At 30.2% G+C, this 14114-nt stretch overlaps 1 protein-coding gene across 1 annotated transcript in view; it reads right to left on the bottom strand.

The window, feature by feature from the left end:
- LOC103571397 (protein zerknuellt 1) overlaps positions 1-6777 on the bottom strand; it is a 33414-nt gene extending 26637 nt beyond the window's left edge. Inside the window, exon 1 of the mRNA XM_008549551.2 lies at positions 5451-6777. Within this exon, the coding sequence (XP_008547773.1) occupies positions 5451-5826 (376 nt within the window). The 5' untranslated portion in view covers positions 5827-6777. The remainder of the gene's footprint in view (positions 1-5450) is intronic.
- Between the last annotated feature and the right edge of the window lie 7337 nt (positions 6778-14114).

Genomic DNA, 14114 nt, shown 5'->3' with positions numbered 1-14114 from the left:
CGATTTTCTGTGACTTTCATAAAAAACGGAGCTATAAATTATCCTCCCATAAAACGAGAATTAAAAATCATTGAACCTGATCATAAAAATATTCAAGTTATCTATGATTATATTTAATTGTATATGGTTATAGTAATGAAAAAACGCGGGTGTTTAGCTAAACAACACAAGTATTGTGTTAATTTTCGAATAACACAAAAAATGTGTTACATTACAGATTATCTAATCGTTTAACATAAAGAATCAGTTTAAGTAAAATAAGTTAAACAGTTGGTGTTTAATTAACAGATTTCTGTGTTAAAAATAAACACAAAAAATGTAACCAAATAATTTTTTAACACAAACCACAAAATTTCTGTGTAATGAAAAATAATATTTATCAAGTTTTGAAATCAGATAAATTCATATAATTTATAATTCCATAATTATTAGTTAAATTTTTTCTTCAACTCTCTCAATTAAGTTATGAAATTTTTATTCTTCATAATAATCTCGTCTCATGCAAAATTTATCTGACGTGCCAATCTTAATCTATAAATTTTTCAACATATATCTACATAACTCGTTGTTCTACTCTTTAAATTTCTCTGTGATGATGATAGCTCACGTTATCATTGTGTGCCCTATAATAAATCTAGCTACCGCTTACGTATACAATTGGCTGCGTGTGTTATAACCACCTGTACCTGTCAAAATACACGCCACCTGTCTATGTATAACGACATGTCTAAGAACCAGATTATAACAAGAAAATAATAGAAAATTAGTATAATAGCAATAACTATCATCATAATACGTAAACAACAGATGGAGTATTGACAAAATAATATGAAAATAAGATGTTTCGTGGTTGTTATATAATTATAAATAATATAAATACACAAATCTATACAATGTCTAGCTTTGACACAATATTATTTTTTTCATCGTTAGTAAAAAAATTTAACAGTGGTGAAATTTTAACAATTCAATTTGCTGATTTCGGGTGCAATATTCAGTGCCTCGAGGCGGCAAACTAGAGACACGCAACCGGCATTTACGAATTAACTATATATTATATACAAGTGATTTTCTCAAGACACTAAGAGATGAGAATGCCATTGAACATATACATATAGAGATAACATATATGTATATACATATTCAAAGATCAGTAAAAAACCAAAAAAAAAAAAAAAAAAAAAAGAAGAAATAATAAACGATAAAGATGAAGAGACACCGTCTGTACTGTATGAATATTATATACATACATATAATATTTATCTATATATATATTTATATATGTATATATGTGTATATATATGTACTATACAACAGAGTAAGATAGAATATTCTCTCATAATATTGTAAATTACTATGTGTAGAAGCAAGATAAAACTCAATGTATAAAGATACTGTGTGCATATATATATATATACATGGTTGAGTACTACAGGTAAAGAGAAAGAAAGAAGTTTTGAAAAGGGACTAACGACCGGCAGTTAACGGCGGCTCTTAAATTGCTGGTTGCCCGTTGCATCTTCCATGGACGGCTTGGCCAAGAATTATTAAACCGTAGTTTAGTTTAAATTAAGTTATTACCCCCGAGCCGGCTTGTTTTGTTCTTCCTGTAAGATTTTTCTTCCCCGCTACTCTCTTGCAACAGCATCCACACTACTACCATCACTAAACCACTACAACTACTACTACAATAACACCAATAATAGCAATAACTACATACTACATACTACTGCTTTTAAACTTTTTTTTTTTTTTAAATCCTATCACAACCATAATTTTTTTATTATGATTAATATTAATTTTTTTTTTTTTTTTTTTTTTTTTTTTTTTTTTTATTGTCTTGCAAGAATGTGATGGCGCCTTCTTGATGAGGCTTAATGTTAACTATAATTAATTCGAAAATTAAAACAAACGACTTTTCAAGTTAACAAATTAAATCGTTAGATTTTTTGTTAATTTTTTTAGTGTTGATTGTGGTTTTATACTTATACATTTATGTATATGTTTATATAATATGTATATAATGGAAAAAGAATTGCTGCCCTGCGGGAAATTCAATCTGGAATCTTATTTCACTGGAATCTGTTTTTGTTAAGGTAATATATTTCAAGAGGGTGGGAGCATCCTGTCATTATTTAACGATTAGGCTTTATAAGAGACGGTAGAAAGCTTATTTATTATATAGATATATAAATATATAGAGACTTCAAAATGAATTAACAAAAAATGTCAGAATATCTTTAATATATGACTGCTGGTATACTGACATAATTAACTATAAGAGAGTATATATTTTTTTTTAGTGTTAATAAAAAAATAAAAATAAAATAATCTTTCAAGTTTATTTGTCTGCTTATTAATTTAAATGGAAATTATTGATGAAGGACCGGAAAAGTCAGAGGTATTTTTTAATTTACTACAACAGGTAATTCCCACACATAAATTATATATTAAATTAAATGACAAAATTTTTCTAAGTGAATTTAATTTTTTAACTTCGATTTCTTTATTAATTTATTTCTTCTATAATTTTAAAGGGTTCTTTAAATGATTGAATGTATTGATTATGTTTAGAATAAAATTTTAATCCTGAACAGTCACTTGGGGTCCAACAAAACCCCTGGCGATTTGGAACTCCAAATTTCGGTATATAATTTTTTGAATTTTAAACTCCAAATATCTCACTAGCTATTGAGTATTTTGAAAAAGTATAAGATACCTTTTTTGTAGAGAATTTGAAGCACTTCAAAAATGATTTCTTACAATTTTTCCGATAACTCAATATTTACATAGATATTTATAAAAAACCAATCACACTTATTTCTTCATAATTTCAAAATTTCTGATTTGAAATTTTTCACTTTATTTATTAAAAAAAAAATTTTTTTTTTTTAAGTTAAACGTTTTCATCAATGTTATGTTAAATTTCACTCATTTCCTGACAATTTTCTTCAAGGTTTAGTGAGAAACATTTAAAATTAACGAAGTTATCTTTATTTTTATGCAGATTCATTTTTTCTCATTTTTGTTTTTTTTTTTTTTTTACGACCTAAATTTAAAATTTACAATAAAAATTGACTGTGTTTTCTATAAAATAATATTTCTATAAAATTCTTTGCAAAAATATTGGCTATCTTAATTTCTATATGATTAAAAACACTGAGGTACTTTGTGACCATCATTTTGTACCAGACGTGTGACCGTTGACAGTAAATATTATCACTTTTGTAAGTGAATAATTTTTAAAATAATTTAAATATAAAGTCACTCGATAATATTTATTTCGATAATTGAAAGAGATAATTGTAATAACCATCGCTGACAATTTAGTAATGCAAATAACTATATTTAAGTTGTAGATGAAATTCCGGTTTTAAAGTTAAATATATTTCTCAAGTTGATCATATAATAAGCAAAATAACTTTGGAGAGGTAATCTAAGAAATTATTAACGTGAGAGAAGTAGAGAGAATATAATAAGTAATTGGCATGGATGGGAAAACACGCAAAGACGAGAGTCACCCTTAAAGTAATAATTTTAGAATATTTTATTTAATATATTTATATATATATACATACATATAAATATATACACAATAAACTACTACCATTATCCTTTCAGTATGATTTGTTAACTACAATAATTTATGTAATTCTAGTATTTAATTGTCTCTTGAATTATTTCATAAAAAAAAATATATATATGTATTTCCATCATATAATTTAACTTTAAATTTCATAATCTGTAGTTACTTGTAAATAATTTTTCTTTCAACAAGTCATACATTTAATATTTAAAAACACGTCAAAGTGCCGATGGTTAAAATGATTGATAAAAAAAGCAATAAGTTGAAATACTTGTAGCTAAAGTTTTTTTTTTTTTTTTTTTTTTTTTTATGGTAGATATATACCATAAATAAAAGTTAAGAAAGCTTAAATGAGATCACGTAAAAAAGAAATTTTCACCCTCGTATTTTAGTGAACCCCGTCCGTCGGCTGATGGAACAAAAAAAGGTAAACTAAAGAAATAAAAAGTAAGTAAAGAGAAAAGAAGAGGATAGTGTAAATAGGGAGCCGTGTTTCGTAAGTGATCCCAAGAGGCTGAGAGGCTACCGAGAACGATCTTATGATTGACCATGTTACGAGAATCCCTTAGGACCATTTTCTGGTCGAACAATGTTCTGCTGATTTTCTGGCAAATATTGTTCACGTTAATGGTCTCATCTATAACGGAGTAAAGTATAAACTCATTTGTTCTTTGTTATGTAGCCAAAGAATAAAAGATACTTTAATATTATCACAATTAAAATATTTACATATTTTCATAAACTCTAATTGGATTATTAGACACGGAGAAAAATGGAGACAAACAATGTGTGAATTTTTATTATGCTGTCGACTAAATTTTAAATAGGAAGTTGAGTCGTCAATAAATTATCATCCTGCAAAAAAATTATCATTGTTAACCTCTAAAAATGTCTTCCTGAGTCGAAATTTAAAACCTTGCTAGAACCTAGAAATTCTAGGATCAAGAAAAAAAAAGACTTACTGAGTACTTAATTTGTATCAAAAAACAACTCCTATATAAATCCTATAAATGTCAGTTACGGGAGAAAATGACGTGTTTAGTTGTTATATAGGCGCTAAAATTCAAAATTATTAATATTGATCAGATTCTCTGCGAAATAGTGATTGTCAAGTGATTTTATCTAATTTGTTTTTAGAGAGGACTTTTCCCGGTGGATGTTAAATAACTTCATTTTTATTTATGTAAGGTAAAAGACCCAGTACCCGATTACTCATGTATTTGTATATCTGTTTACTAAATTTGACTAAATATAAACATACAAATATATGGAGTGATCGAGCAGTGATAGTTCCCCGATTGAGTACTAGGTCTTTTATCTTAGATTAAAAAAAAGAGTACTTATAAGTTAAAAGATCTAACACCCGATCAGGGAACTGGTACCTGACCATATATTTGTATATCATCTATATTTAGTAAAATTTAGTAAATATAGATGTACAAATACATGAGTGATTGGGTACTAGTTCTTTAGTCAGGTACTGGGTCTCTTACTTTACATAAATAAATACTTTTATCGAATTTGATAAAGTAATTATGATGCAAAATGTTACAAAATTATTAAAATTTTTTTTTTAAATATTTAATCTATTACTCAGTAATTTATAAATTGCAGACACTATACAAAATTTAGGAGTGAATGCTGATTGCAATAAAATCCACATTAACTCCGAAATCACTCTACTGACAAAAACTCTCTTAACTCCATACACGGAGGGACTTTTAATTAAAACTCTGGACCTTCGAGTGAGAGTGAACTAACTTATATTCAAAATTCCTTTCGAATAAATTACCAATTTTTATAGTATACAGATGACTATTTAAATAAAAATGGCTTATGAATCTAAAGGTAAAAATGACAATACCTTTTTTATCGTCATCGTCATCCGGATGATCACTAGAGTGATGAAGATGATGGGCACCAGGATGATGAGGATTTATCCCAGGTACAAGTGAATGACTATTTAATGCTGGATGAGAATGATGGGGATGATGATGACTAAGAAATCTAACAGCAGCAGCGGCAGCTTGATGTTGTGCCTGCATCGTCTGCTGTACTTGACTTTGTACATTTCCAAGTACCGAATGATGTGGTGGCCAACCAGCAAGATGAAAAGGAAAAACAGGAGTTGCTCTTTGAAATAACCTTGCTGCTGGTGCTAGTAGTGATGCACCGTTAGCTGTTGTCCCACCACCAGGAGGCGGTGGAAATGACAGACCACCTCCTGGTTCCAGGACCATATTAGGCACCAACGTGACAATCTTGGTTCCTTTTGTCTTATCTTATTTAATCGGGACTAATTATTCCCGATAAATATTTTTCACAAGCATTTATCAATAATCCAACGTTACAACACTCAAAGTCAATAAATTTATTATAATTTTAAAACATTTGCGTCTATTTATACACTAAGTAGTTTTAGTTTTAAAAATTCACTATTATAAATTTTATTTTATATTATATATTCATACCCTGAAATAAATAATAAATATAAATATACATTGATCCATATGTGAATAGTGTGTTAACAAGTGTTCAGATCCGACGGACAACTAAAACTCAGGTGAGTGTACAAAAAAAATTAACATGTTTACCCGCATTTCTTAAATTGCCATATCATTTTTGTTTGGTAACAGATGTCACTTTTATGTCTTTAGACCACGTGGTTAAACTGTCACTCAAGAAGCTCCAATTGTTTCAAAATATTTATTTGTCATAAATTATATCGCTTAAAATAATAATTCCTCAAATAAATTTTTAAATCCAAGCACAACTTTGCACTTTTGTCACCACGATATAATACCGTCGCATCTCTTAAATTTATTTAAAATTTAGCTGACAACTCCGACACTAGTGGATTAGACTTATCAATAAAAACATTTCTACAAGTCAAAATTATTATGTATATATACATATATATATTATTAACGTCACATTGATGTAAATCACTGTATTAACAATAATCCTTATCACTTATTAATTCCGTTTGATAATCACTTAAAATATATTTGTCCTGGTTAACATTTGATTAATAGATAAAATAATAAATTGATAATTGATATAAATTGTACAGATTAAATAAAAGATAAAAATAATTTTATAAATTAAATTTACACATGATTACGTGATATTGACATTACAAAGAGTGTGTTTAAGTCCTGTGTGGCCAGGATTGAACCACTACTACACGGGGCACGAGCCAACGGCACAATACTATCTGACTAGACACCAGACTGAATAATTCCCCACCAGTGGCATCAACATATTAAAACCCGTTTGAGCTTCCACCCAGACTTACCACCCATTGGTTAGTGAACTCGCGGGTTCCGGGGATCCACGATATACCCAACCAATCCCTAAGCTCTATTCCCACCATCTGGCACGCCCGGCAATCATTTTTTTTCTTTTTAGTGTGGAATTGAATCGACGCCTTCCTTCCTTTCAACATATATATAGATATGTAAGAGTATTAATGTATATATCTATATATAACGCTGGCTGTGTAGTGCATCGTGATGTTACAAGTGGTGGGGACGAATCAATTGACGACTGGCCCGAATTCAGCCGCAAGATGGCTCCTCCCTACCACCTTTAGTTCTGACCAAAACCACCCTTGTGTCACTCGAGCTTGATATTTAAATCCCAGTGATATTTTTACTGGGTTTTCTCTACTTCATTCAAATTCAATAGTTGCTGAAATTTTAATTTTATTGATTTCTTTACGTGAAAAAATATTGATTTATGTTTTATCGCCTATCATTTTTATCATTTTATTTTACACTTTTAAATTTTCTCAATAACAACATTGTATATAAAAAAAAATTTCTGTAAAAGCACAGTAATGATTGAAAAAATAAAAAATAGTAATTTGAAAATGAGAAAAGTTTGAATATTTTAAATTAAAAAAACTTTTTTTTTACTGTAATTCTCTCCGCTGAAGGGGCGTATACATACCACCTCTTCATTGCTTTTGTGCGAGCCTCGAGGGTACGATCCTCTTTTAATAAGTGAGGGGTTGAGAGGAGCAACGGCGGGAACTGAGGGTGGCTCGGAGGCGTTAAGTAATTACGTCTATTCTCTTCTGGGGAGAAAATTACCTGTGCCCCGAGCGGACTGTGTGTGCGACTCTGGACGAGAAAAATTATGAAATTAAAATTAACCCTTGTTTTTCATTTTCCTCATTCTTTATTTCAAACTACTTCAACCTTATACACATATTTGTTTTTATAGTCATATTACACATATATTTTTATAAATTGTTGATATAATAATTTTTAAGTACTACATTTGATAACAATTTTTTTTTTAAATTTACAAAAATAGGAAATAGGGGTAAAACGACCCCCCTTAAAAAAATCTTTGAAACAAATTTTTCTGTAATCTTTCTCATTTGTTCAAGGCTATTGAACCAGTACTGATTCACTAACCAGGGTAAGTTGGACCCATGATAAATAAAAACAATTTTTAAAAATTTTAAAATATAATTTCTTTGTTTGTTCACCAAATATTTATTTTATAAAAAAATTTCGAATTCGAATTTTTACTTAATTATATTTTTATTCATAATTGAATTTTTACTTAGCAACAATAAATCTTACGGAAATACAAATAATATGCGTGAAATTCCCAAACTTGAATATGAGAGAAAAAATAATTTGAGAATTTTTTATTTTTATTCAGAATAAGTCCGATTGACCCCAGCAGGCTAAATTTTTTTGGTCGACTGTTTCATCTTGAAAAATACAAAAATTCCAACAAATTCCATTTTTTTAATATTTTCCTGAAGGGCATCACCTCCTCCCGCTTTTTTGAAATTTTCGAGGCCTATTAAATGAAAGACGGAAACCTATTTTTTAGGCAATTGTGAAAAAATGCGTCAGTTAGTTTGATAATAAACTAATGAAATCTTGGAAGGGGCCGTCTTACCTTCTTCTTTCCTCAATTTAATTGGAAAATAAAATTAAAATGTCATAATTTACAAGTATACATTGAAGTTTATTCATAAATTTTTGTATAGAGGGTAAAAAAACCTTATATTCATAAGAGTATTTCCCATTTACGTCATGATGTTCATGTATCGTTAGGTTTTATAATAAAGCCAACATAAAGAGTGTAGAATATATATAGAAAGAACAAGTCACCACGGAAATTTGATGTATAGCAAGCGCGTGCCCTGTTTTATTTCACCAGGTTTTCACCTAAAATATGAAATATTGCGCTCGATAAATTTTTCATAACTTATACATAATATGAACATCCTTTTTCTTCATCATCACTCTTTATTCAGCTTTTATAAATCTCTATAAAAAATAACTTCAGTATTACGCTACAATTTTCGTATAAAATAAAAATTTTATTAATACATTCTATTGAAAAAAAAAGCTTAACAAGCATTTACTTTCTAACTAATTTTCTTATTAAAAGTCTACTTTAATTTTCTAGAAAAAAAACTAATTCTTTTCTCGGTGTAGATCTTTTTCTTTTTCGAATTGAATTTTCCTGAGTTCGCGCGAGAATGAGAGAAAATGATGCAATAGAGAAGGGATGATAAGGTGTGTGGAGAAAAAAATGTTATAGAGGGTGAGGTGTAGGTTACCGTGGTAACGTGAGAGAGAGCATCTCTGCAGTTGCCCAGGCAACCCTCTAACCACAAGCCACCCCTAAATAACCGTCACAAGATAGGCAGTGAGTCAAGCGGAGAGGGGATGCAAGCTTGGCTTTCTTGAGAAACTTGTATTGTATATATGTATATGGACTATTTCTGGATGTGAATTTTCCGAGGGTTGAAGAGAGTAAGAGTCAGAGTACCACTGATGCTCTTTTGCTGCTTCAGAAGTACTTTGGCTGAGGGTACAGACGATAACTGTTAGTGGAAGAGGTGAAGAGACCTAGTTAATTACTAAAGCGTTTTAATCGTCGTCGTCGTCCAAGTTTACTTTGTTGGCATGAGAAATGCATGGTTAAAAGGGTAAGTTGCTGAGAGAGTATAGAAAAGTAAAAAGCACCCAGTTAAAATGTTACTATGTAAATTATAAAAACAGAGGGAGAAAATTTTCTTATGGAGTATGGTCTGGTATAGTCGTTGTATGGAAACTTTGTATTCAACTTTAGGCTTCTTCATTATTTACCTTACTCGCGTAGTAGCTTATATTTAAACTCACTATTATCTTAAAGTTCTTTGGGTCATCAAAAAATAAATGCCAGCTAAAAGATTATGAAATTTTATTAAAACTAATTTCATATTTTAATCTTGAATTTTTATTATACTTTAATTTAATTTAATTATAAATCTTTTTCTTTTAATTTTATTTATTTTTTTTTTTTTAAGACTATTATTGTAATTTTTTTTTACTGAGACTTGTGTATAATTAACTGTGATGATATTTTTCTCAATGTACAAAGTTATAAGATAAGTTGGGTTAGTTAAGTATATAAATCACTAAGAATTAATGTACAAGCGGCAATGTATTACTTTAAATTGTACTAGAGAAAGAGGGTAAGTGAGTGACGAAGTACGCCTGGGGCTTTTGCACAGTGTCCTGGAGTCCGTGACTAATTAACTGCCGCTCGCGTTAATCGTACTAGTGTAATACTGAAGAACATGTAGACTATGTAAACATTGAGTCAATTAGCAAGTCTGAAAAGTTGAAATTCAAATTAACTTTATTTTGTTAATTAGCTTTTTTTAAATATTCATTTTTAGTTTACGTTAATAATTATTTTATTAAACTATTGGTATTTATATATAATCGGATGTGAAAAATCAAACCTTTATAGCACTTTTTTTTATTGCACACCTCAAATACGAAAGCATTAGGTGTGCTCTACGTTGCAGAAGTTTTTACCATTAACAGGGCTTAATAAAAACGAAAAAAATCATCTCATGTCGATTTCGCGACTTTTTCAGGCACTAGTAAGAAATAAAGAAAATACATAACCAACAATTACAATCAATGAATATAGGAATCAGTAAAAAACTAATTGGTAAATTAGATTCATATTAATTCAAAAGACAATAATGAATAGTCATTGTTGTAACGTTACGGAAGGCTGAAAGACCTCTAGCAGTTTTGATTCTCTAATGCTCTTTTAATTCGCCGTGTTCAGGATTCGGGATAGAGATCGCTAAACTCGAGTAAATTCAAATTTATTTTTAAGGAAACTTGAATAATTTTGATTATCATAAATTAAAAATACAATTCTCTTACCATAGATACGTCTTTACAAATGACAGCATAAAAGTAATACAATAAGGGTTGACAAGCCACGATAACAAATTTTATGGTTTAACTAAACGGAACTACCACATACGACCTCTATCGCAGAGAGTTAGCTCTGCGAGAAAAACCCTGAGGAGTGCGGAAACAAATAAAGCGTCACTTTACTTCTCAGCTGTATCCGAGACGCGAATACTCGTCTTTACGAGATACCCAACCTAGTGTCTGCGTATAATTACCCGCGTGAGCGTCCCGTCCGCAAATAATAATTTGTGCGAGATCTCAACTAACTCTGCGATTTTGCAACAAAAATATGAATGAAACACGGTAATTGCACAGTACGGGGTGTGATGAATAATGACGTCGACTGACTCGTGCTGACAAAAATAATTTTTACGGATTCAACAGAAAATACCTGCTAACTATCATCCTCTTGACCGCCGATCACCATCAGTAAAGAACTGCCTCGGATGAGCGAATTGAAAAATATCATTTTTTCAACTGCTTATAACCCCTCAGTAAACCGACGCACTTACGGACGCGACTTAGTGCCGTGCGCCACCTAGCAATCACTACGGAACTACCAAGACTCTATCTCTTGCTCACTTCGGCAACCCCGCATATCTTTGCGGGCTCGTCACATTGTTATTTCAACTAATTAATATAAATTGTCAAAATTATATTTCATTAAAGAGACATCTCAACAATTTACAACATTAAAGATGTAATTTAACTTATTCAATGCTTGACTAATTAAAACCATCGATAAATATATAACTAACCAATTTAAATTCATTATATCAAATACAAATAAAAAGTGTAGTTGTCAATTATTGAAACGTCCGTTAAATTATAAACTTTTGAACAACTAATCAGACATGTCATGCACAAGGAATTGAATGAAAATGACATCCAATTACAACGTAAATATTCAAACTCTAAAACCACCGCCACCTCGTCATCAAACTAAGAGTTATATCAGTAATCATTTTGAGAATTGAATGAGAGTAGAGCGCACCGAAACGCTTCGCAAATGAGGTGAGCAAAAATACTTCATTTGGTCTCAATGTACATGTTTTACTTATTCCACCTGCTATAAGCTGCTTTATATGATATGACGAAAATAAAGGATATATTTGAACCCTCGCCAGTAAATTGATCGTAATATTCATTAATATAAATTCAATTTTCATGTCCTACAAAAAAGTGTATTTTAAGATTAATATAAAAGTAGTATATAGTTTATGTATCTGTACTTCACGAAAATCTGCAGACGGGACTATCATAGATTAAGGGTGAAAAAGGTAAAATTATCCAACTGTAACGACTTGAAAATTTAATCTCAAGAGATCTTTAGCAATTTGAGTCGCCCAAGGCATAAACATATAAAGATTAGCGGAGATAGAAAATTTGAAAAAATCCAGTTGATTAATTAGATCTAAACTATTGTTCAAATTAAACAGAAATAAAACTATGAAGTAACATAAATAATTATATCAGTAGTTAAAATATAAAATATAAAATCTTTTTGCTATCTTAGATGTATGCTAACAAAATATAAAGATGGCTGCTGTGTCATACAAATCCTGTCTTTTACTTTAGCATACAATATATTTCGGAGTCTTTTATTCAGAAAATCACAACCCAAAGCACGCAGCAGCGGTTAGTTCTGATTAGCGGCAGGGCGAATGATGTACCACTGGCTAGATGACGTGCTCCGAATACTTAAATTTTTCAGTGTCGCCCACACAGTACAACTACAGTATACATATACACATACATAAAGTAGTACTTTATTTTATATACATACTCTGTACCACAAGCGCCAGGAAAGTCACCCCTCGAGGTAACAGAGCGCACGTCGTCGTTGATACTGAGCTCTGTTTAAAAAAATTTTCACAAGTAATAATCAACGAGCTATAAAGACTTACTCTTGAATCTTAGAGAGAAAAAAAAAGATCACCCTAGAAAAGTTTTCTTATCGACTGAAGCCGTCTTCATGCATGATGGTAGGTATTTTATTCAGATGTCTTTATATATACATCCAATATTCTTAAATATATACTGTTGAGAATCAGAGAGTACATATATATTCAACCGTAGATAGAGATGTATACGTGGATATGAAGCATATAGATATAGATATAGATATGTCTAAGTGTATAATACCGTCTTCAGTTGATTTATGAGTTAATACTTAACTGCCGGTAAATAACGTTAATCACACACTCTTATTACGTCGGGGCTATTGCAGTCTTGAGTCCAGTATATCCGCTAGGTCAAAGTTTAAATTTTTTTTTCGTCTGTTATGAGTTACTTGTAATTTCTAAATTATCCTTATGATATTATTATATTTTACCCTCAATTTATGGTTACTATTATTGTTCATTATTTTATAATTAGCATTTATGTCTAACACTATCATAAAAATCCATAAGAACTTAAAGGAATCCATGAAACTCCATGGAGAGATTTCCCAGAGGTCGGGAAAAGCCTGTACCTAGATATTCAATTAACCATAATTGATTTCTATAGGAAGTCAGGAAAAATCGATGATGATTATTGATTTCGAAGAATTTACACACAGAAAAATGTACTTTGGTTCATAAGTATTTTTTGCAATCCAGATGGAAATACTATATAAGAATTTTCATGTGTATCTATAGGACTGAATGCGGATTCCTATGAGACCCTAGATGGATTTTCGTGAAAACGTTGCCGAAATTCTGCGGAAGTCCACCTAGAAAGTTATGAAAGTCCACATGGGTTCTTAGAGGAATCCCTACATAGATTTTTCAAATAGTGAATGCTTTAAAATTTAAAAGTTATTTTCTTCGATACATTTCCTTTATAACATATGCAGACTCAAAAGAAAGCGTATATATGTAAAAAATAAGGAAACAGCTGACGTGTGAATAAAATGGTTCAAGTTAACTTAAAGTAGGTATAAAAAAAAAGATCAGCGAATTGAACGTGAAGTTAACCAATAGCACAACGAGAAAGTAAAATACCCAATACAGTTTATTTCACCATAGCTCCCTCGCGCTTTTTTCTCACCCGCCGTTTTCTTTGCCCTTGTGCTGACTCGACGTTTTTCTCATACTCTACATCTCCATGGATGGTTTTTTTTTTTTTACGGCTCTTACCTCTTTTTCTCAATAAGAATATCTTCTTACAGTTGAAAAAAGAAAAAAAAAACTAGATACAAAGTAAAAAGTAAAATGCAAAACTTTTCGATTTGCAGATTACCGTGAACTAACTTTGAATGTTAAGTATATTATAATGATCAACAAAATAAAATTTAAAACCAT

The sequence above is a fragment of the Microplitis demolitor genome, chromosome 7 (genome assembly GCF_026212275.2).
Source record: "Microplitis demolitor isolate Queensland-Clemson2020A chromosome 7, iyMicDemo2.1a, whole genome shotgun sequence".
Lineage (NCBI taxonomy): Eukaryota > Metazoa > Arthropoda > Insecta > Hymenoptera > Braconidae > Microplitis > Microplitis demolitor.
The sequence above is the reverse complement of the archived record's forward strand: the minus strand, read 5'-3'. Positions and strand labels throughout refer to the sequence as shown.